This window comes from Aethina tumida, chromosome 2 (assembly GCF_024364675.1).
Source record: "Aethina tumida isolate Nest 87 chromosome 2, icAetTumi1.1, whole genome shotgun sequence".
In the NCBI taxonomy this organism is placed as follows: Eukaryota; Metazoa; Arthropoda; class Insecta; order Coleoptera; family Nitidulidae; genus Aethina; species Aethina tumida.
In genome coordinates, this window is record NC_065436.1 from 31,416,307 (window position 1) to 31,439,176 (window position 22,870).

General features: G+C 32.0%; 4 protein-coding genes across 4 annotated transcripts; 3 read left to right on the forward strand and 1 right to left on the reverse strand.

The window, feature by feature from the left end:
* Positions 1-4,651: 4,651 nt before the first annotated feature.
* On the reverse strand, positions 4,652-5,332 carry LOC109601334 (THO complex subunit 4-like). Its single transcript, XM_020017569.1, has one exon. It carries the CDS (start codon positions 5,330-5,332, stop codon positions 4,652-4,654), a length of 681 nt encoding a protein of 226 aa, XP_019873128.1.
* A 1,365-nt stretch (positions 5,333-6,697) lies between these two features.
* Positions 6,698-7,366, forward strand: LOC109601333 (aly/REF export factor 2-like). The gene has a single exon (XM_020017568.2). The coding sequence runs from the start codon at positions 6,698-6,700 to the stop codon at positions 7,364-7,366; it is 669 nt and encodes a 222-aa protein (XP_019873127.1).
* A 4,216-nt stretch (positions 7,367-11,582) lies between these two features.
* LOC109601332 (uncharacterized) lies at positions 11,583-12,210 on the forward strand. The gene has a single exon (XM_020017567.2). It carries the CDS (start codon positions 11,772-11,774, stop codon positions 12,183-12,185), a length of 414 nt encoding a protein of 137 aa, XP_019873126.2. The 5' UTR covers positions 11,583-11,771; the 3' UTR covers positions 12,186-12,210.
* A 3,099-nt stretch (positions 12,211-15,309) lies between these two features.
* LOC109601340 (transcription elongation factor SPT4-like) lies at positions 15,310-15,704 on the forward strand. Its single transcript, XM_020017579.2, has one exon. The coding sequence runs from the start codon at positions 15,320-15,322 to the stop codon at positions 15,668-15,670; it is 351 nt and encodes a 116-aa protein (XP_019873138.1). The 5' UTR covers positions 15,310-15,319; the 3' UTR covers positions 15,671-15,704.
* Positions 15,705-22,870: the final 7,166 nt, after the last annotated feature.

The following is a 22,870-nucleotide window of genomic DNA, read 5'->3' on the forward strand; positions in this document are numbered from 1 at the left end:
AAACCACGTAGGATAAAATCGATCGAAGCACCATACGTTCGACCCATTTTGATCGACGATGATAAAAATAATAATAAAAATATCAGAAGACCCTTGGGTAAGCAAATATTATTTATGGCAAGATTTCTAAAAGTCCACAATAACGTATTTTTTTCATGATGTATCATGCATACCAGAGATATGTTAGCACCTCCTTTAGAGTGCGAAGTACAGCCAACCGCATTAATGTCGCAAGGGCTAATAGTCAACTCGAATCATAGGAGTGACACAGGTGAAGCTCACACAACCGGGTTCGAACGCAGGAGCTAAACAAGCAGAATTCCCAGCGCCTATTCTAGTTCTAGTTCAGATTCTGATGATTCTACGGATGCGAACCTTGATGATCACAATTCTGATAATTCTATTATCTCGATTAAAGCCGGATGCTTCAATGGATTCCTGAAATTAATGGAAGAAAAAATGAGAAAAGTTCTGTGAAGTTGAAAAATTAAAATCCTGGAGCTTCTACTCCAAGAGCAATTTAATTTAAATTCCATTGGAGAATAATTTGATTATTTTATAATATTGCCTAAAATTAATTTTAATGTACTATTTTTTAAATAATTATAGTGTAAATTATAATATAATTTTCAAATAAATATTACTTCACTAGTCAACAACAATAATTGTTAGAAATTCTATTTAACATCTTCTGGGATGAATTTTATTAAACATGTAATTGCAACGAAACCTAGTCAATTCAAAACAATTATTTAATTTAATGTCTTTTATATTCATGAATTAACTATAACAAATTTTAAATATATTTAATTAATTTAATTATTTAATCAATTTAATTTACGATGTAACTATAAAATTTATATTGCACAGACCTAGACTAAAAATGTAATAAATATATGATAAAACGGGCATCAATCTGAATGAAAGTAAAAATCCACGTATATCTTCTTCTACTAAAGTAATTGTAATTTACAAACACATAAAAAGTAAATCAAGTGTTAGGCAAATGTTTCAAGGTCAGTTTATAAATTGTCAGGACGCCGAGCATTGGTTCATAAATATTTTAATTATATGTTTAAAAAACTAAGGAAACAGCTTTTGGCACAATTTAATTGTGATAATAGATGGATGGAAAAATATGGCTTCTAATATAAAAAAAATATTTAGTAACATTTTTTTGTAACAAAACTGTTATACACTAAAAAACTACTTTTTGGAAAATTGAAAACAGAAAAATTTATGTCTATAATTGTTCGGGTCTATTGGTCGACGTTTGTTGGAATTATTTCCAACGTTTCGCTAGCACGAGTGGCTAGTATCTTCAGAGGACCGATTTGGTTCGTGTCACTTTGACATCTGACTGACAACTTGAACAATTGATGTTCTAGAAATTTCGTTTTATTCGTTGGACTTTGCGAAATAATTGATTGTTCTAAAAAAGATTTTTGGATTTGACAGACACTCAAAGTATTGAACTTAATATAACAAGAAGGTGGTACAAAAATTATGTTATCTTCTGAAACTCGATGATGTTCAAATCACGATTCTTTTAATTGTTATTAAAAAAGTTTGTCATATAAATGTAGAACAAAATATTTAATCTGTCATTTTTTTGTGAGTTAAACCAAGTGGCACCAAAGGTTTTGAGAGGAAACTAAGATGGAAGCAAGGAAATTATAAAATTTAACTAACCGGATCTAATTAAATTAATTGCGACGTTATTAGTAAGCCCCAGATTAATTCTTATAAATAAAAACGAGTAAAAAGAGTGATACTTACTTCAGAATACATCATGGCGTCCACAATTGTCGCACCTCCCATGGTTTTGATATTTTTAGATCAAACCATCTGATGCCACGTGCACCAATTTTGCAGGAGCCTCTCCTGGATTCCTAAAATTAGTAGAAGAAAAAATGAAAAGACTTCATTCCAGAAATATAAATGAGGTTGAAATTAGATTACTTCTTCTCAGGAGCAATTAATTTATAATGGTTTTTCTATTATTTCTAATAAATATTATAAAACTAAACAAGTTTGTAAATGTGGTGCAAATAAGTTTTTACACCAAACGCTTGTTACATTTTGCACAAGCGCGTAAGACGCTGTGCGCGTACATATTTATATAATCTGTCATTTCATTGTGAACTAACCAACGTGGCACAAAAGGTTTTGAGAAAACACTGAGATGAGAATTAGTAAATTACAAAATTTAACCAATCGTAACTAATCAAAATGATTCCGACATCTTTAGTAAGTATCAAATATATTCTTATGAATAATGTTGTGGAACCAACCTCTATTGTAGTAAATAATGTCTAAAATACGGAACTTAGAAAGAATATGGTGCAAATTAAGGAGTCGGAATGAATATAAAAAGGAACATGGGAACACCACCTGCCTTGAAACTATCTAGTAATAATATTAATAATGTCCAAAGTACCCGAAATTCCATTTCCAGTGAATGAAAACAACAGATTAGTTACATTAAATTTAAGTCGAAATTTTAATTGACACATTCGGAAGTGGCACAAGGATACTTTTCTTTAATATAAATATTGATTATTTCAAGATTTTTTCTTCAGTCAATTCTGTCTCTGAAGATCTACAACTACAAATTGAGATACTGAAACACTGATGTGCAAGAAATAATTTAAATTTGTGTAGTAGTTGCTGTAGTAGAATTTTTGTGGTGGTGGTGGTGGTAGTGCCTTAACTGATTAATTTTTCAGCTCCTCGTTACAATAGTAGGCATAAGCTAAGGGTGTAAAAATTTTAATAAAATTTGTTCTTTCACTGATAAGTAATTGTTTTCTTGTTTTGTTTGTTGGAGTAATTACTGATTTTCAATTCATTTGTACGTTTACAATTTATATAATTTATATCTATTTTCTTTATATTAAGTTTTTGTTCAGTAATAAGAATGTTGGATAAATAAATGTTTTATTTAATTAAATTATTATTATCAATCCAAACAAATTTCCTTATAAAAGTTTGACGCAATCCTAAGCTGAAAAATCAATTAAAGTAAAATAAAAAACATACTAAACTATTTTTCATAATTAATTAAAAAAGTAACAATTAACTTAATTGTAGCAAAACCTAATAACTTATTAAAATGAAGCAGCAACTGAATGGATCATAACATTACCTTTCCCAAAATAAAATTTAAATAACAGGAAATAACACAAAAGGTTTTAAGAAGAAAGTGAGATAGCAATTACAAAATTACTACTGGTATTACTATTATATTTAATCCCTAAATTTATTTGGACATATAAAATTTGACTAATCCCTACGACTCAAATTAATTCCGAGACTTTTACTTTTAAGTAACTAATAAATTCTAAGAAATCTATCAAACTAGCATTGGTCGAAGAAAGGAAGAAAAGAAGAGAAATAAAGTTGAAAGAATTGTGGAATTTCAAGAGACAATCAATTGGAATTTGTATTCAATTGTTCAAATTGTTTTTCAATAGTTCTCAACAGTGAGAGTTTTAAGCGAGCTAGAAAAATGTGTCAGTTATATTGGAATCAGAATTCTACTTGGTCTCTTCTGAGGTACCACAGGGATCCTATTTTGGTCACTTCTTTAATAATTATATTAAAATATATACTACTGACATATAATATCTTAATTTACTATTTTTTTATTTACTCTTAGATTTTATAATAAATAATACTTTGTTAAATAACAGAGTTTCTGTAGAAATATTACAGGATTTTACTTCACTAACAACATATACCACACAATTTTAATATGTGAAGTGAATTTTGCAGAAATGTCGAAAATAAATATCTTACCATCGTTCCACGTAAGAGAATGGTACACTTGCGTGGGAAACTGAAGCATGCAGATTTTTCGTGCTTCCTATCTAAATTTAATCTGGGTTAGTCGTTTTATCGGCCGTTTGTTCACAAACGACCGCTATCAAGATTATCGTGTGTTTAACGACATTGTCCAAATCGAGATGATACGTTTAAATATTGCTGTACTGCTGCTTCATATTCATTCTACATGTCTGTTGGGTTGGTACTTGTGAAATGGATGGGTTCGTTATAATAACTATATGATATGCATTCTGCATATTACTGGCATTATTGGCATATATGTCGGACGGCATTAACATATTTTCGGTTTGACGAGGCTTCATGTCACTGTGCGTTTAGTTCTGACAAATATCCGACCACAAATTGACGGATCGTTGACGTACGCATAACACAGAATCATTGCGACGCAACGCAAGCAGGAAACAAATATTTTATTGTCGCTGCCAACCGATACTGGTTTTATAAATCGCAGACAATTGATCGATCGGTTTATCGGTAACATTTGATGTAATTGTTCAAGGAAGATTTGTTATTTGCACAATGCAATTTGTTTTAATTTTCTTATGAAAAAAACTTTATTTCTACATCATAAATAACGCACATGTGTTTGCTTTACTTCTAAGAATTGTATAACTGACTTTCACGTAAATAATTTTTGCGGTATGTATATAAAAATGGATTTATTTGACATTTAACAATTTGACAGAATAAAACTTGTACTTACCTTAATTAATCGTATAATTAATAAAGGATTATTTAAATTAAAGACATTTGTTTTCAGTAATTCAGTTTATTAAACATAATAAGAAGATAAATTTACATATTATGTTAATTTACTCTTCCTGAGGTTATTATAAGCATCCATTTCGGCATCCAAATCCTCCACGGAAATTCGCTTTCTACCCCCAATTCTACGTTGGCCCCTCCAGGGTTCCGGTGGCAAATTTCTCCACTCGCTGTTGGAATTTTCCTGAACTTTGGGTTTACCGTCTCTTTTGGACACGTCCACGGAAATCATTTCAATTTTCATCGGACGTCCGTCCAGTGGTACTCCGTTGTAATGTTTCATGGCCTTGGTAGCTTCATCCTTGTTGTAAAAAATAACCTCCGCCGTTCCAAGGGACTTACCGAACTGATCGTAGTGCACGGCCCAACTCTTCAAGTCCCCGAACTCGGTGAACAACTCCTTCATATCCAAATCGCTGACGGCGTGGTGAAGGTTGGAAATGGATATTTTAGCCTCACCCCCAACCGGAGCCACGTTTAATGAGGCGGTTTTCCATCCGGGAATCTGGTATTTCTTGTCGAAATTTTGCACGTTTGAGTAGGGCGCCTTTGTGACTTTTCCCTGACGTGACTTGTACGGAAAGGAAAACGACGGATCTCTCTTACCCGGCCGTCTGGCATATTGGGGCTTGAGGCTCCTGTAATACTTGCCGCCCGAGCCCGGTTTCTTCGAATATCGGATGATATCGTCCAAAGACATCTCCATTTTGTTCACCATGTTCGACGCGGTGACGTAGAGGTGTCAAATTTACAAAGAGCATGCGATGTAAGTACGGCAAAAGGCGAACAATAGACGCGCATAAACGTATCGGGAGTGATCATTAATCCATCACACAAATTACAGTAGCACCGAACCAAACTCGTTTCAAATTGTATTCAACTTTGATTTTATAAATCCTTCTTCCTTTAACACAACAAATGAATATATCAATCTGTAATTCACTGGTAGCGGTTTCCTTTTACGCTTGTCGTGATTTTTAAATTAATTTTACACCCATATTTGTATGCAACCTTAAACAGTGTGAGAAGCAGGCTACAGTTTGATAAATAAACAGTTTAAATCACTGCTTCTTTGAATAGGCACGCATTATTTATTATTTTTTTCGTAATTTCTTGTTGAAATTGAAGAGGAAGCCTGACGACATTCTTCCAATTTAACTCATACTCAACACGTGGCAAATTATTGTGTGTAAAGAATTCAACACAATAAATTATAGATTTTAGAAAAATTTTTAAATAGTCTGGAGAGTTGGAGTCAAATGTCGGTCAAGTTTAAGAAGAATTGTAATGATGCCATTTAAATTAAACAACTAATTTGGAAGGAAAAGGAACTATTGTAGCCTTGCGTTTAAGAAATAAATGATTCAAATCTCTGTTTCTTCGAATAGGCACTATCCGTTGAAATTTCAAAATGTGAGCTTGGGAAAAGTTTACAGTTTGATAATAAATGATTTAAATCACTGTTTCTCAAAGAAGGCATTTATTATTTATTTTTTATGACTGCTTGCTGAAATTTAAGTGAGTCTGAAGACAGTCGTTCAATTTAAGATTTAAGTAATAGTCAATACAAGGTACGTTGGAAGGTTAATGTTGTGTAAAAAAAGATTCAGCAGAATAAATTACAGATTTTAGGAAACTTTTGAAGAAATTGAAACTGTAATATCCTCCGTTTGAATGATAAAGTCAAAATCAAAATCGTCACTGAGAATAATTTAGAAGTAAACATTACAACAAAGAGTTAAAGCAAACAAAGATAATGACGCCAATTATAAAAAAAATCGAATGATTCCATTTAAATTAAACCACAAATAAGAATGCATAGGTTACTTAAATTAATTTACTGTGGTTGCGATTAATAGATAATGTTAATGATTATTGTTTAATAATTGTATAATTTTACTTATCAAATAATCGTCCAGGTACTTACTAGGTTCATATTATTTACCTAGACGTAATATATGTACACGAAATATTTCTTAATTCGTACCAAAACATATCAAAACTGATAACAAATATCATCATTTAAATTCCCCAATATCAACAACTTCCACATATCAATAAAATGGCAGATAACAAGATAAACATGTCTTTGGACGAAATTATTAAGTCAAGCAAGCCATTAGCCGAGAATCGCAACAGAAACCGCAACCAGAGGAGGAGTCACCCGTACAAACAAAACAATAGATCCCGAAACAATTTTCAAACAAAACCGCAAAGCACCACATCTGAGAATGGAGGTTATAACAGACGCATCCATCAGAGAAAGAGTTTTCCTGAAACTTCTAACCGGATACAAAGACCGAACGTTTTCCAAAGAAACTCAGACGGCTTCAAGATGTTAGTGTCGAATCTACATCCCAGTGTGACCAATATGGATCTGCAAGAACTGTTTATTGAGTTTGGAGATTTAAAACGTTGGTCCATTCATTATAACCAAAACGGAAAGTCCGTGGGTACTGGAGAAGTAGTATTTTTCAACAGAGACGCAGCTACCAGAGCTGTGAGACAATACAATGGCGTTCCTTTGGATGGACGACCCATGAGGCTTGAGTTGGTTGGGGAGAGGAATGATAACGCACCCAGATTTCTCAGAAACTGGGGAAACAATAAGGAAAAGGAGCAATCTTTTGAAAAAAGGAGAGTCAATGGTCCCAAAAATGAAGTTAGGAAAAATAAGGCTGTTACTGAGGAAGATTTGGATGCTGAGATGGAAGAGTACAATAGGCAAAGAACTTTATCAGGAAAGGAATAGTTATTACAATGTAGCTGTGTATAATCAATAAACAACTACCATTTATATAATTTATTTAATTCGTGTGTAGAACAACACAACGACGTCACACCTTTAAGAAGGCAGGTACGAATAGACGGGAAAAAGCTGCAAGATACAACGATGCCATTTAATTAAACCAACCAATTCTTTGAATGGGTACTAATTATTATTTTTCTCTTCTTTATCTACATATTTAAGTAGCCTGAGTTATCTGGATACATTCTTCTTCTCCATATAACAATGCAAAGTGCGTTTGCATGTTATTGTTGTGCAAAGAAAGAATTCAGCACGACAAACCGACGATTTTAGGAAATTGTTCCGTCGAGGAAATGGAAACGGTCATATCCTGCGTTCGATTGACCAAGAATGGTAATATTTGGCTCATGTTTTGCACGAGCATCGATCTGAACATAGCACATTGCGGACACGTATCGCTATTCTCGGAATGAGCATCCAGCTACAGCTGTATCAATTCTCTAGGCGAGTGTGAAATAGTTTCTTTCGACCGGCGAAATGCAGAAAATAGATTAACTGCCGCTGTACCGTCACAGTGTTACACATACAAATTACACGATTGTCTATGTTGGGCGCGCGACAAGAAAAATACGGGCATTTCTACATGGTAAAACTGCCGGAGATTTGACAGATTAACGATTATTTCATTCAAACGTTACGGGTGTATTATGACTGGAGGTATTCGATTTTTAATGACCCTTTTATAAAGGAGCATGACATGCTCGAAGATGTTTTTCATGCGGACGGACTTTCTAGGTTAGAGCAGTTTATAAATTACTAACAAAAAAATCCGTACGCGTTTCCTTTTGATCTAACCGGTTGTGTCTTATTTATATTTATCTTGAGACAATATGTTTTATAGTAATGTTATTTATTGCCGATGACAAACGCTGCTGTTTCTTATTATTATTTTTTTCTAGTATTTAATAATGACAACATGCCTCGCATATCTTTGAAACAGGAATGAAAGTCCGATGTTTCACATTTCATTAACAGATTTATTAGAATATTATATCTGGTTGGTAATTATAAATGTAAATATCCTGACGCAACATTTCCATTTTGCGATTTTACCGCGTCGTTCCGTCGCCGGTGAATTTAGCGAATCAAAGTCGATATTTTTTTCGCACGATTTTAACGGCGGTTCGCCCACGAGGGAGGTCTGTAAAAAAAAGTAATAATCGGGCATTTTCCCCGAGTGGGAATAATAACAATGTCGGCGCCGGTAATATTGTAGACCGAGATGCACTGGTCGATGCTTTGATCTCGGTCATCATTGATGTTCAAAGTGATACGTACGGTACGATCGAGATCGCGATATTGTTTCGTGAGATCGTCCACCTCCGCAAAAACGTATTATTCACCGGGATATTTAACACGGAATCCTACCACTTCGTGCGCGCCATATCTTCATTTGTATTTTTTTTAAACCACAATTTCCTTGTGAAATCTTAATCATAGACGGTTTTTTATCCCAAATATGGGAAATAATGAATATTCTGTCTACTATACGACTGGTCAATAAAATTTTGCTCTTAAAAATCATAATTTTTTGCTTTACTTTACTTTATGGCCTTCTACTGATCTTCGTGAGTTTAAATCAATTATTTACTAGGGGTCTTTTGCTTATTATAATTATTTAATCATTGATAAAAGAAAAACTAAAAAAAATATTAGAGTTTAAAAAACTTGAAAGAAAATCAATAACTGGATAATTCGAATGTCATAAAATAATACAATCTTGTCTTAAAATGAAATTAAAGCCAACTCCAAGGGTATTGGAACTGAAATTAATTCAAAAACTGTGAGAAGATGATTAGCGGGTTTGATCCTAGACCTACAAGAAAAACCTTTGTTTTTATTATAAATGTCAATTTTAACTGACATTACACTGGACAGAACAAAGGGCACGAGTAATTCTTAATGAGCTAATTTATGCTATAGGGAACAAAACAACACAATATGTTTGTTACCCCCAGTGGAACCTGTTAGTGGTTCAATTATGCTATAGGATGCTACAATTCGTTTAGCGAAGGCGAATCGATTGATCTTTCGACTAAAAAATTGATTTTTAGGCACCTTTAAAAAATGTTCTCCAAATATGAGTTTTTATTTTTAATCAGAAAGTCCTCCTCATTTTAGATTTTCATTTTTTCTTAAGTTGAAGTTCCTGTAGGAAATTGAATGCTCTACAAAAAAGGAATCCTACCGTTTCGGAGGTCAAAATTTGAAGAATTTAACAATTCTTTTTCCATTTTTACTTTAGTTCCATATGGCAAAATCCATATATCGTCATTTTTTTTATCGTTCAGAAACTTTCTATTCCTGTAGGAAATTGAATGCTCTGCGAAAAAGGTATCTAATTTTTTTATAACTCTTACTTTTTAGAAGATAACGGTGGTAAATGTTTGAAGAATTTAACAATTCTTTTTTACTTCTAATACTCTACAAAAAAGGTGTTTTGTGGTTAATCTAACTATTTAGAAGATTCGAATCCCAATGCATACTTATTTCTTTGTTCATATTACACATTAATTATTTGGTTGTAATTAAACATAAGAAGACACAACAACTGTCAAATTAAATTCAAATTTTTATGAATATTTTCAAAATTTGTGTACAGCGTCTAATTTCCTACAAAAATTATGCATTTACTTAAATATTTACTTATCTACGAGTTATAAAATGTAGAAGTCAGAAAGAAACTTTAGTTAAATGCTTTAAACTTTGACCTCCTGTATCTTTTGAACGGTAAAAGTTATGAAAAAATTGTAGTATACCATTATTGTAGAACATTCAATTTCTATAAGAAATGTAAATAGAAATTTTCTGTACGATTAAGTAATGGGGAGATACGGATTTGGCTATATGGGACTAAAGGAAAAATGGAAAACTTAGATGAGGAAGACCTTTCTATTAAAATTAAGAGCTCATCTTTGGAGAGCAAAGGAACCAATTTTAAGTGTCGCAAGTTAAAAAAAAATAGTCTAAAATCTAGACAAATAAACTAAATTCACTAAGCTTGCAGGAATATGGCCTTCTTGTATAATTGAAAAAGTGGTATAGTCTATGCCATGAAGATGGACCAAAAATATAAATCATAAAAGATACAATGTTTCTATAACAATAAATTAATATTATTTCAACAGTTGACATGAAATAAAAGAGTTACGGCTAAAATATTTAACATTTTAAAAGTTACTGTAACAATAGTCAACAAAGTTTTTTGTGAATAATATAATGAAAATTGAGTTAACCAACAACAATTGGGGAATGATCGATACGTTTAGGATTAAGAGTACATTAGAGAGTGAAATTTTCACACCGAATTTCACGTTATGAACATTACGATGGGGCAATTTTCCCGTCGTTTTTGAAACTAGTAACGGTATATTGTTTCCTGTTATTTAAAATGTATTTATGTGCACATATATGTACTACTCTCGTTCACGCATGGTCATACATTTAACCCGTTGATTACATTTAAATCTTTGATCTTCCACTTTTTTGACGTAGTTGTGGCATATTAAAACGTGTGAATCTCACGTGAAGGTTCGCGTTGTTCGTGATCTAATATGTGTTTTTGCTAGACAATAATAACTGGTTTCCTTTAAAGTATCCTCAATTATGCTTTCAAGTAGTTTAGTCGAAGACAATATCATAAACTGGAGTACGGTTAAATTACACTGTATTATAAAACACTGTGTGAAACAGAAAAAAAATTACGAAACGACGATATTAATTTAAATTTGCCGAAGAAAGTTAGCGGTATCCTCATCATTTTATGACGCAGATTGATGTATTGATGGTAATTGATAGGGGACAATAAAACTAATCTTTCCAACTAATTTACTGTGGTTGGGATTAATAGATATGGTGTTATACTTTCGTTTAATAGTTGTATAATTTTACTTACCTAATAATATTCGCAGGTACTTAATATACAGGTCATATAATTTACCTAATACACACTATATGTATACGAAATATTTCTTCTCAGTTTGTACCATTTCAAAACATACAACATAAATTGATATTATATAATATCATAATTTATATTCTCTAATTCCAACAATCTCCACAAATCAATAAAATGGCAGATAACAAGATAAACATGTCTTTGGACGAAATCATTAAGTCAGGCAAACCATTATGCGAGAATCGCAACATAAACCGCAAGCAGAGGAGGAGTCACCCGTACAAACAAAACAGTAGACCACGTAACAATTTCGAAACAAAATCGCTAAGCACCACATCTGAGAATGGAGCTTATAACAGACGCACTCATCAGAAAAAAAGTTTTCCTGAAGCTTCCAACAACCGGATCCAAAGACCGAACGTTTTCCAAAGAAACTCAGACGGCTTCAAGATGTTAGTGTCGAATCTACATCCCGGTGTGACCAATGTGGATCTGCAAGAACTATTTATTGAGTTTGGAGATATAAAACGTTGGACCATTCATTATAACCAAAACGGAAAGTCAGTGGGTACTGGAGAAGTAGTATTTTTCAACAGAGACGCAGCTACCAGAGCAGTAAGACAATACAATGGCGTTCTATTGGATGGACGACCCATGAGGCTTGAGTTGGTTGGGGAGAGGAACGATAACGCACCCAGATTCCTCAGAAACTGGGGAAACAATAAGGAAAAGGAGCAGTCTTTTGAAAAAAGGAGAGTCAATGTTTCCAAAAATGAAGTTAGGAAAAATAAGGCTGTTACTGAGGAAGATTTGGATGCTGAGATGGAAGAGTACAATAGACAAAGAACTTCAGGAAAGGAATAATTTATTACAATGTACCTGTGTAATATCAATAAACAACTACTATTTATATTTTATATATTTATTTAATTCATGTGTAGAACAACACAACGACGTAAACTATAGATTGAATGATGTATATATAATAGATTAGACAACATTGGGTCAGTATAATTGTGACAATTCTAAGAAGAATTCAAGTTAATTAAATTAAAAAATGTATAATTGTCTACAGTTTGATCACTTGGATACCAATTTTTCTATCTACATAGATAAATTTAATTTAAATGTCCTGAATTTTCTGTAGAAAGAATTACCAATTAATTTAAATGTTCATTCATCAAACTAATTGTGGACGTCGAATTATAAGAAAAGTAGCTGACGCCATTTAAATTAAACCACAAATAAGCGGGGAAAGAATGCATGGTAGTTTTATCTCGGTGAATTCTATTCAAAATTTATGACGAACAATTCCCGATAGATGCGCCGTACATTGGCATGCGCAATAAATCACCGGGGATAAACAACAGCACCGAGAGCAACAATAATAATATTATCATACAAGGAGTCTCCTATTACTGTTCACAATTGCCGGTATAAATCTGCCCGGTCTAACCGCAATAAATCGGACTTGCACACTCATACGGATATAAAGCATTAATATCGGTTTTGGTTAAAAACCCGTTCCGCTTAAATATTCATTGAACAAACACAGAAGCAAAATATAACAGTTATGGTTTGTGCCTTTGGTCGGCGCTGCGCCCCCGGGATATAAATCTGCATTCAATGTGTCCGTCGTGGCCGTTCTTCCTCCGTACCAAGCGTTTCTTCACTTCTCTTCTTCGCATCGGCTGGGTCTACCTTTTCCATGCCCGTCTCCATCTTCTCTATTCTGCTACCGGACGATTTATTGACGATCCGCGATCGATCGGCCACTCGCCAATTAATTTGTCCGATGCTTGCTGATAATTGTGCGTTTCCTGGATGCAAATTTATTGTGGTCGTTTGTTATTCGCGGTCTGGGAATAAAGGAATTGAAATTAGATACATATATTTGCTTACGTTTTGATGTATATATTTTTTTGAAAGTGAATTCGCAAAGTTATTTGCATAAATATTGGATTAGGTACCGGAAAAAGTAATTTACAATTTTATTTCAGGATTTATTTGAATAAATTTGAATGTCAGTTTAAATGATTAATATTATTGAAATTTAAATTTGAACTGACTATGCCTTTTTTCTGCATTACATTTGCTTTATGAACTCAAAATTGTGAAAGCTTGCGGAAAAAATGATCAGTGAATTATGTTATAAAAGTTTCTTGATTTCAAAGTCCCGCCCATCTAACGATATATTTCAGTCTTAACCCAAGAAATATTTTGAGGAATGCTAGCAAAGCTCACAAAATTTTCATGTTCATGAAAAACTCCTTCAGTCAATAGAAATGATGTTCTGTTACTTCATGACAATATAAGACCACATATTGCATTGTAGACTCAAAGGAAACTTCAAAGTTCTTAATTCCAATGAATTCCAATGTTAAGATCTATTTTTTATTCAGTTCCAAGAACCCAATATTTTTCTTTCAACGCATGGGATGTACTTTTTCATCGGCTATATAGTTCAGATATTATTTATTTTTGTCATTGTTTAATTTTTACATGAAAATTTTCTTTATTCTAAAGAGAGTTTAGTGTTGAGATTGATCTATTCTACAGCTCCAAGTACTCAAAAATTTTCTTTCGTGGCACTAATTTATTTATAGAACGTTAGAGACTCAAAGGAAGCTTTAATATGTTAATTAGGATGTACTCTTTTATACACCATATGGTTCAAATATTATTTATTTTTATAATTGTTTAATTTTTACATAAAAATTTACTCTATTCTTAAAAGATAGATGGCACGCAGGGCAGGAATCTCAAACTTTCTTCCCTTGTAGTGTAAAATACTATTATAGAACGTTAGAGACTCAAAGGAAGCTTTAATATGTTAATTAGGATGTACTCTTTTATACACCATATGGTTCAAATATTATTTATTTTTATAATTGTTTAATTTTTACATAAAAATTTACTCTATTCTTAAAAGATATTAGTGTTGAGATTGATCTTTTCTACAGTTCCAAGTACTCAAAATTTTTCTCTCGTGGAACGAATTCATTTCGAGAATGTTAGAGGCTCAAAGGAAGCTTCAATATGTTAAACAGGATATACTCCTTTATACACCATATAGTTCAAATATTATTTTTATTTTTGCCATTGTTTAATTTTTACATAAAAATTTACTTTAGTCTAAAAAGAAATTAGTGTTGACACTGATCCTTTCTACAGTTCCAAGTACTCAAAATTTTTCTCTCGTGGAACGAATTTTTTTGTAAAATGTAGGAGACTCAAAGGAAGCATCAATATGTTAAATAGGATATTTTTTACATAAAAATTTACTTCAATATGTAAAAGCAAATTCTCCAGATATTAATTATTTTTGTTATTCTTTAATTTTTTAGGTAATACGTCGAATTTTAAAGAAGTGGTGTATATTAAAATTAAACTTTTGTATAGTTTCATGTATGTTTCATTTTACTTTTAAGACAAGAATTTATTTCTAGAACGTTGACAAAAAATGATCGTTTTTAGTGGTTATTGCTTTCTTCCATTCTGATATTCTATTTTAACACTATGTTTTTCCTGTTTCTAATGCATTCATGTATAATTATTTAACTAACTATTAACATAAAAATGTCTAGTCAAAAAGTAAAATTTGTCAAAAAAATAAGAAATTTTTATTAAATATTTTATTTATTTATTAATTTATTAATTAATTAATATTTTTTAACATTTTAAAAGTAATCTACAATAAAAAGAATATACGAAATATTTAATAATTCTTCTTAACATTCAGAATCAAATGATTTTAATTTTTTAAAAGCATATAAAAATAATATCGAAACATATCGGAATAAAAATACATTAGCGGAATAGATTAATTAAATCAAATATGGATTAGTACCGAGTCGGTACCCTAAAATTAGGTGTAGGTCAAAATCTCCCTACCTGACGCCAAGCCACCCCACCAAATAAATGCATGCCGAACAACTTTACCCTCAGTAACCAACCATCTGCTGCTTCGTTAGTGTCGTGCGCCGAATAAAACCAACATGAGTTATCAAAACATCCCGAAGGACCTGCGCGGTCTCCGTGCTTGTTTGGGTTGTTCTCTGATCAAGTCTTTCGACCAGTTCGAGAACGACGGCTGCGACAACTGCGACTTTCTTCGCATGAAACACAACTCGGACAACGTCATGGACTGTACGAGCAAAAACTTCGACGGCATGATCGCCTGCATGAACCCCGAGGGTAGCTGGGTGGCCAAGTGGCAGAGGGTCGCCACCTTCGTTCCCGGCATGTACGCCATTTCGGTGTCCGGCGCACTACCCAACTCCATAGTGCGGGAGATGAAACGTCAGGGCATCCCGTACAGGAACAGGGACACCAGCGGAAAAATATAAATGATGAAATGCGTTGTACCTGATCCGTAATTAAATAAATTTTTGATACCTAGAAACTTGTTTTTAATTTATTTTAGAGTTTAGAGGGGTTTTTAGTTGTTTCGGCATGGCCCCCGTATTGGAAATCCATGTGGTCGATTCCGTGCCAGAGAATAATCTATTATCGAATCACCCCGGGCGTTGTGTAGCGCGTTCGCACATTGCAGTAGCCATTTCCAATTAGATGGATTATTAAGTGTGCGTCACACCGGACAATTTATGTGCCTGAGATATTACACTATTATTTTAACATTTATTAAATTATATACGTCTCTCCTGCCCATTCTGCTCACTGCTCTCCAACCACGATAATTTACTACTGTGCAGTATGATTTGCGAGCGGGAAATAAATCTTCATCATGACCGACTGACTCTGACTGCCTTCGATTTCAACTTTCCATCCGATGCTTTTATGTCGAGATGCGTCCATCTTAATTGGAAGCTATAAATATTTGTTTATTGTCTATCTATTACTTTTTGTTGGGGTACGCAAGCACGTCCTTCACCTCAAAATCATGTTGCATGTTGAAAAGCGTTTGTGCAGTTTTTCAGTGACCTTTGAGACGTCACAACGACGAATAGAAATGGATCATGTTGAAAAATGCGAACAATACCCAGAGAGTTATGTATTCTCAATAACACAGTCGTAAAGAAATAGGTAATAAATAATAAGGCACACAAATGTCACGATAGCTCAGCAGTTTAGATTCATACTTGGCAAAATCGGTCATTAATGACCATTATTGTAAATCATACGATAAATGCGATTAAAGCACTGCAAAACCCCCACGTAGGATTTTTACTAAATTCGACCTCCAAGTTATTGTGGCTGTTATAACAAATTCTTTGAAATGAAAGACACGAAGAAGATTAAAACCATTTTTTACTTCTCTACTAATTTTATTCACATCTCCGCTCTAAGGCATTATTATTTTCAGTAATAAACTTTTTGATTTTCTAAGAAATGAAGGATTGTGTAATAAGACTTTTTCCTATGGTACTCCCTTATATAATTATTATGTTCAAATGGTACATTCTATACAGTTTTCCAGTAAAAATTTAGTGACTAATTTTTTTTTTGTTTATGGGTTCCAAAATAACTAACAACTGCTCAAAATTCAACATGGATTAAGTGTTTTTTTTAAAGTGCGTAATAATGAAAAAGAAGCAATTAAACCATGTTGTATAATTAATTGTTCACTTACTTTTTGTGAATTTTTACATAGAAATATGCTTTTTTATTCCGTATGAAGGTAAAAACTAAAAATGAAGAGTCATTATTGGGTTTAAGTTGGTCAATTGAAAGAGAAGTTATTGTCTAAAGAATGTTTGTTTGACCAAGCTACTAAATTTATTTAAATCCCTGCGGTCGTACTACAAATTTATATTTCCATGTTTGGAATAAAGGACTTTCGGATGGTACCATCTATATATGATTATTTTATTGAAATTTATCCTCTACTGATCTTTAATAAAAATTTCATAATATTTGGTCAACTGAAAAAGGATTTATTGTGTCTAAATTTGTTTCATTTGTAGGTAGAAATGATTAAAAATTGATAAGAATTCTTCATATAATAAATATCATTAAGGAAATTAAAGGGGAAGAAAACTAACTTCCTTCAAAATAACTGGTGATGTTAATTTGTTTTTACGATTCCAATGGTATTTATTTTATACGGTATTATAAAGGATACATTTTGTTTCTTTAATCTTAATCTTGTTGGATTCTAAAGTACTTTTTGGTAACTCGGTAAAATTTATAGTATATTTGTTAAAAAATAACTAACAATCACAATTTTTGGACACTTTTGTACCTATTAAACAAACATAGTGTCACTTCAGACTTATGAATTATTCCGAAGAGATCTGCAGCATTTTCTTTCTTTCGTTGGTTTTGTTTTGGTACAAATTCTCCATAACTACATATATATTATTTATATTCCTGCTGTGGTACTAATCAGTACTACAAAGCATAAAATGATTTTAAAATATTGCTATTTTCAGATTTTTATTTGTAACAAGCCGTTTAATACATTTCTACAACCAAATAATTTTTAATTATAAAAATTTCATGTGAAAATTATTGTGAACTAAATTTCTGAATTGTGAAAGCAAGATTGAAAGAAATTTCGGTCCTCTCGAACAATTTAGTTTCGAAGAAAATTTCCCGTATGAGTAGTAAATACTAATATCTTGGGTGCATTAATTGCTACAATTACGAGTAGTAGTTTTAAAGAAATATATATAAATATAACGATGATACGAAAAACGTAAAAGTTTACTAAAAACGTAAAAAACTACTAAAATCTCAAAAATTCATTAAAAACGTGAGAAATTACTAAAAACGTAAAGTGGCCTAATACCATACGATCAAATTCCATACGATTAAAATCCGTACGATCATTTTCCATCCGATGAAAATCCGTACGATCAAAATCCATATGATCATTTTCCATACGATCAAATTCCATATGATCAAAATCCATACGATCAATTTCCATAGAATTAAAATCTATAGGTAAAATCCATACGATTAAATTCATACTGATTAAATACATAGTTTCACTTTAATAACTATGGATTTTTATTTTTTTACTAATATTAATTTCTTGAAAAATCATTAATTCTAATTTTTCCTAGTTTCCCAACAAATTACTAAAAACGTAAGAAATAACTAAAAGACATAACCATTTTATTAAAAGAACAATTCTTTTTAAGTTAAATCAATTTTATGATTAACCAGGTGTATTCGCAACTTCGTCCGGGAGGCGCCCGACGTGACGGCCCAGTGGTAACATGCGCGTGAGCTGCGCGTGGTACTGGACAGTACTTGGACATTGCAACATTATTTTTTTAAAATAAAAAAATTTTTCTAAAATAAAAGTAGTCTAAGTTACTCCTTATTACATCAGCTACCTGTCATTAAAAGTCCCGTCAAAATCGGTTCAGCCATTTCAGAGATTAGCCGAAACAAACAGACAGACAGACAAAAATTGTAAAAAATGTTATTTTGGTGTATGTACCGTATTTATATTCATATGCATGTAGTAAAAAACGGTTATTTAAATATTACAAACAGACACTCAAATTTTATTTATATGTATAGATACAAGGTGTGTTCCTAAGTAATGAAGACTTTTAGAATTTTCTGGCGATACTACCTATATATGATTATTATGTTGAAATAGTACATTATTTACAGATCTTGAGCGTAGAATTTTTGTATCCAAAGTTCGTTTGTTTTGTAGGTACAAAAATGACCAAAAATTACCCAGACATGATCGTCATGAATGACTATTATTGAAAATCAAACTACGTTTGTGCTCTACAAAAAATTTTTTACTAAATTCGATCTCCAAGTAAAAATGTAAGAACGTTTGTCTTTTTGCCTATGTCATAGATTAAATCGTTAATAACGTGTCAGGTATGCAGAACGGATGATGATGAGCTAAGTTTTTGCGTAATGTGTATTAAAATTCCCTAAGAATATAGCACCAAATCACCATAAATCATAAATAAATAAAACAATCCTAGATTACCCATATATTAACTCACGACGGTTAAGAGCAACTTCTCACGTTCATTTTCTAAGCTATTAAGATGTAGACTACATTGTTTTTGTTTGTTTTCAATTATTTTGAATTAGTAAGTGCGTAGTTTTTATTAAGTTGTCCGGCAGGTCGGTATTGGAAAAAACGGGAAAAGTTAATTACCAATTACGGCCCGACTATTACATCTTAAATGAAAATTTGTAATGTTCATAACGTTTAATGAACAGTTTAACATCAGTTCACTTGGGTTTTCATTCAAGATTCAGTTTTATTTTAATTTTTTTATGTGCCAGCGGAATTTTACGAAACCCGTTCAAGATCGTCCCAATACACTTTCCTCACGATTATTTAAATGCTAAGTGAGCTTTAATCGTCAATAAATCAAATTAAAAATCAATTACATAAATCCCCATCCTTCACACAGTTAACCGTAAGTAACTCAACGGCAATTACGTACTTAAATGCGGACTAGTTTTGTTTCGTTGCGTACTGTCACGACGAAAGTCACCGGTCCCACCCACTCGCGATCGTAAATCACATTTTTTATTGGGGACATTGTGTGTATTTTGTATGTGTTTTAGCATAAATTATAATAATAAAAATATAAAACACGCACTGAACATGATAAAAACAAATAGCTGCAACACCGTTCAAGATAGCAGGCGACCGACCCACCAATAATCGTCGATTTGTGAGGTTATTAAGACAACGGTTCGAAAAATTTTAACCTAACTGTTTTAATTTTTGGGTCACTTCTGATAATTCACGTTTCAAAGTAAACAGGACCTTCAAAATAGGACGTGTTGTGAAATGGTACCACTTTTTGCTATATTATGTAAAAACATTTGGTTCGCTGAAAGCAGAGTGTGTTTGTTTAATCGGTACAAGAATTCAATATTCAAAGAAAATCATTAAGGAGACCAAAAAAGTATAGAATTCTCTTTCATATTATGTGTGAGGACTAATTTTTACTGAAGAATATTAGATGATGTACCTTTTCAACGTAATAATCATGTATAGGTTCTTTAGAAACCGTCTAGTCTCTAAGGAAATTAAAAAAGTTCATTGCGGGAAATAGGAATTTTTCATTCCATTTTACACTTTGTACTACTTAATTCTACAACAGCTGAAATATAAATAAATTTAATAGTTTTAAAGTTTGCGGTACCTATAAAATAAACAAACTTAAACATTTCAAAATAATTATCGTATATAGGTGGTACAATCAAAAAATGTTGATTTCAAAGTATCTTAGGAAATAAAAAAGTTCATAGCTCTAATTAGGAAAGTTTAAATAAACAAATTTAGTACTTTAATCATTTTGATACCCATAAAACAAATAACTTCGCTTTCAATTGATCAAATGCCATTAATTTTTTTCTGGAAAACTGTAAAGAACCATTTCAACAAAATAATCATATATAGGTGGTACAATCAAAAAATGTTTTATTTCATTTCTTAGGAAAGCACTTAGTATATTAGGAAATAAAAAAGTGTATTGCTAGAAATAGGAATTTTTAATTCCATTTTATACTTTGTAGTACTTTTTGGTACAACAGCAGCATATAAATAAATTTAGTGTTTGGTCCTTTCGGTACCTATAAAACAAACAAACTTTAGACAACTATTCTTTCAATTGATCAAACGACATTAAATTTTTACGGGAAATCTTTAAAGGTGGTACAATCAAAAAATGTTTTATTTGAAAAGTCTTCATTTCTTTAGACAGCAGCTTAGAAAATAAGTAGTTTATTGCTGTAAATAATAATGTTGAAATTCCAATTTATGCTTTGTAGTACTGACTTGTACAACAGCGGAAATATAAATAAATTTTGTAGTTCTAGAGAATTCACATCAAAATAAAACCGGCATGACTGTTCATCTTCATTTTTGACCTTCATGCGGAAGAAAAAAAAAACGGTGCACATCTCTCCGAAAAAATTCATAAAAAGTAGGTGAATAATTACACAAGTTTCCCCTTTGGTATAATTGCTTCTTTTGCATTTTTATGCACGCTCAAAAAACCACTTAATCCATGCATAATTAGCCATATTTTTGACGTAGAGTCTACATTAAACTAAATTAAATATAATAAGAACGATGCTGTGGCACGCTGTAAATTACGTCTTACATAAGACTAATACATTTTTGTCGGGCAATAAAAAAGCACATGCATTATCATTAAGAAGTCAACATATAATTACTTTCATAATTAGTAAATTTGTGAGTTAATTACCGAAATTAGACAATTTGCGGTTTACGATGTGTTTTTAGAACGCACCCGATTGAATAAGATAATTAAGCTTTCTGACTTGTACAGTTCATTCTCTGTATAGAATAAAAATCTATTAATCGTACTACCACCATGTAAATAGTTTTCCACACACTAAATAAGATAATCTTAATGTTGGTACCGGCACTGGAAGTGTTTCATTGAACCAACAGCCATAAAGAGACGGTCCTCTTAACGATATGTTTACTAAAAGTTAATGCCACTTAAAATCTGGTCTGAGAGGCAATATCGGCGACAAACGGGTCCATATTTTCGAACAGTAGTTACCATTACCACAGGAGAACACCACCGGACTATTACAGAAAACGTATTACTTAAACACAATCCGATAAGAAGCAACAACTGTACAAGTGAGGTTGATACTGGCGAACAAAATATCGGCAGCTTTATTTAAATTGAGCCGTTTTCTCCGCATAATAGTTTTTCTAGTCGCACCACAACGTTTATTGCCATCATATTTCGAATCGAGTTCAAAAAAATGTGCGCGTACAACAAAAATTACGGCTCGAGACCTTTGAAATGTGCCTGCCCATGCAGTCGTACAAAATGGGTTGGATGGTCATGAATAATTATATCAATTACTGGTCGATTGTGCAACGCAGAAATAAAAAACACAAGCGACATCTTCATGCTCCAATTACATTTCAAACCCATCGCTATTCTATTGTGTTCAGACCTTGCTGTATCCTGTCTATTCACGTAATTTAAATTAATTTTTTACAAATTCCTTCGGCCATGGACGTAGACGTCACCGTATTTTTATTCGGGTCCTCTCAAGTTTACGTGGGCAGATGATACACACTTGTTTTGTTTGTAGTTTTTTTTTGCCAACGAAACTTATGATTTATTTGAGATGTTTTGAGAAAACTGTAATATTAAAATATTCACCTGTTAACTGTTTTTTTTTCGTAGCATCATAGTGTGACCTTAGTAGAAATTTGACGTATATAAATTTATTTTTCAATATTTATTGTCCTCGTGCTAAACCTGAATTAATAGTTTACGTGACAATGATAAAATTGTTTCTGGCATTTATATCAATAAAATATATAAATTGTTTCCGTTCTGTTACCATTAAGCAATTGTATTATTAAATTATGGAAATTATTGGATTAAATTTGAATATTTTTACGGAATATCAAATATTTAACGTTTTTTTATTTTAAATTGAATGCGACAGTTATTATTTGTGGAGAGATTTATATTTTTATGTACTGTTTTATCCTAGTTTTTTTAGAAAATGGAAAGTGTGATAACAACAGTTGGGAATAACCAACTTTTTCAATTTCTGACGATTCCACAAACTACTTATTT

Excerpts from the sequence above, each read along its gene's own strand:
- LOC109601334 (XM_020017569.1), bottom strand. The coding sequence starts at position 5,332 with ATGGTGAACAAAATGGAGATGTCTTTGGACGATATCATCCGATATTCG.
- LOC109601333 (XM_020017568.2), top strand. The coding sequence starts at position 6,698 with ATGTCTTTGGACGAAATTATTAAGTCAAGCAAGCCATTAGCCGAGAAT.
- LOC109601332 (XM_020017567.2), top strand. The coding sequence starts at position 11,772 with ATGTTAGTGTCGAATCTACATCCCGGTGTGACCAATGTGGATCTGCAA.
- LOC109601340 (XM_020017579.2), top strand. The coding sequence starts at position 15,320 with ATGAGTTATCAAAACATCCCGAAGGACCTGCGCGGTCTCCGTGCTTGT.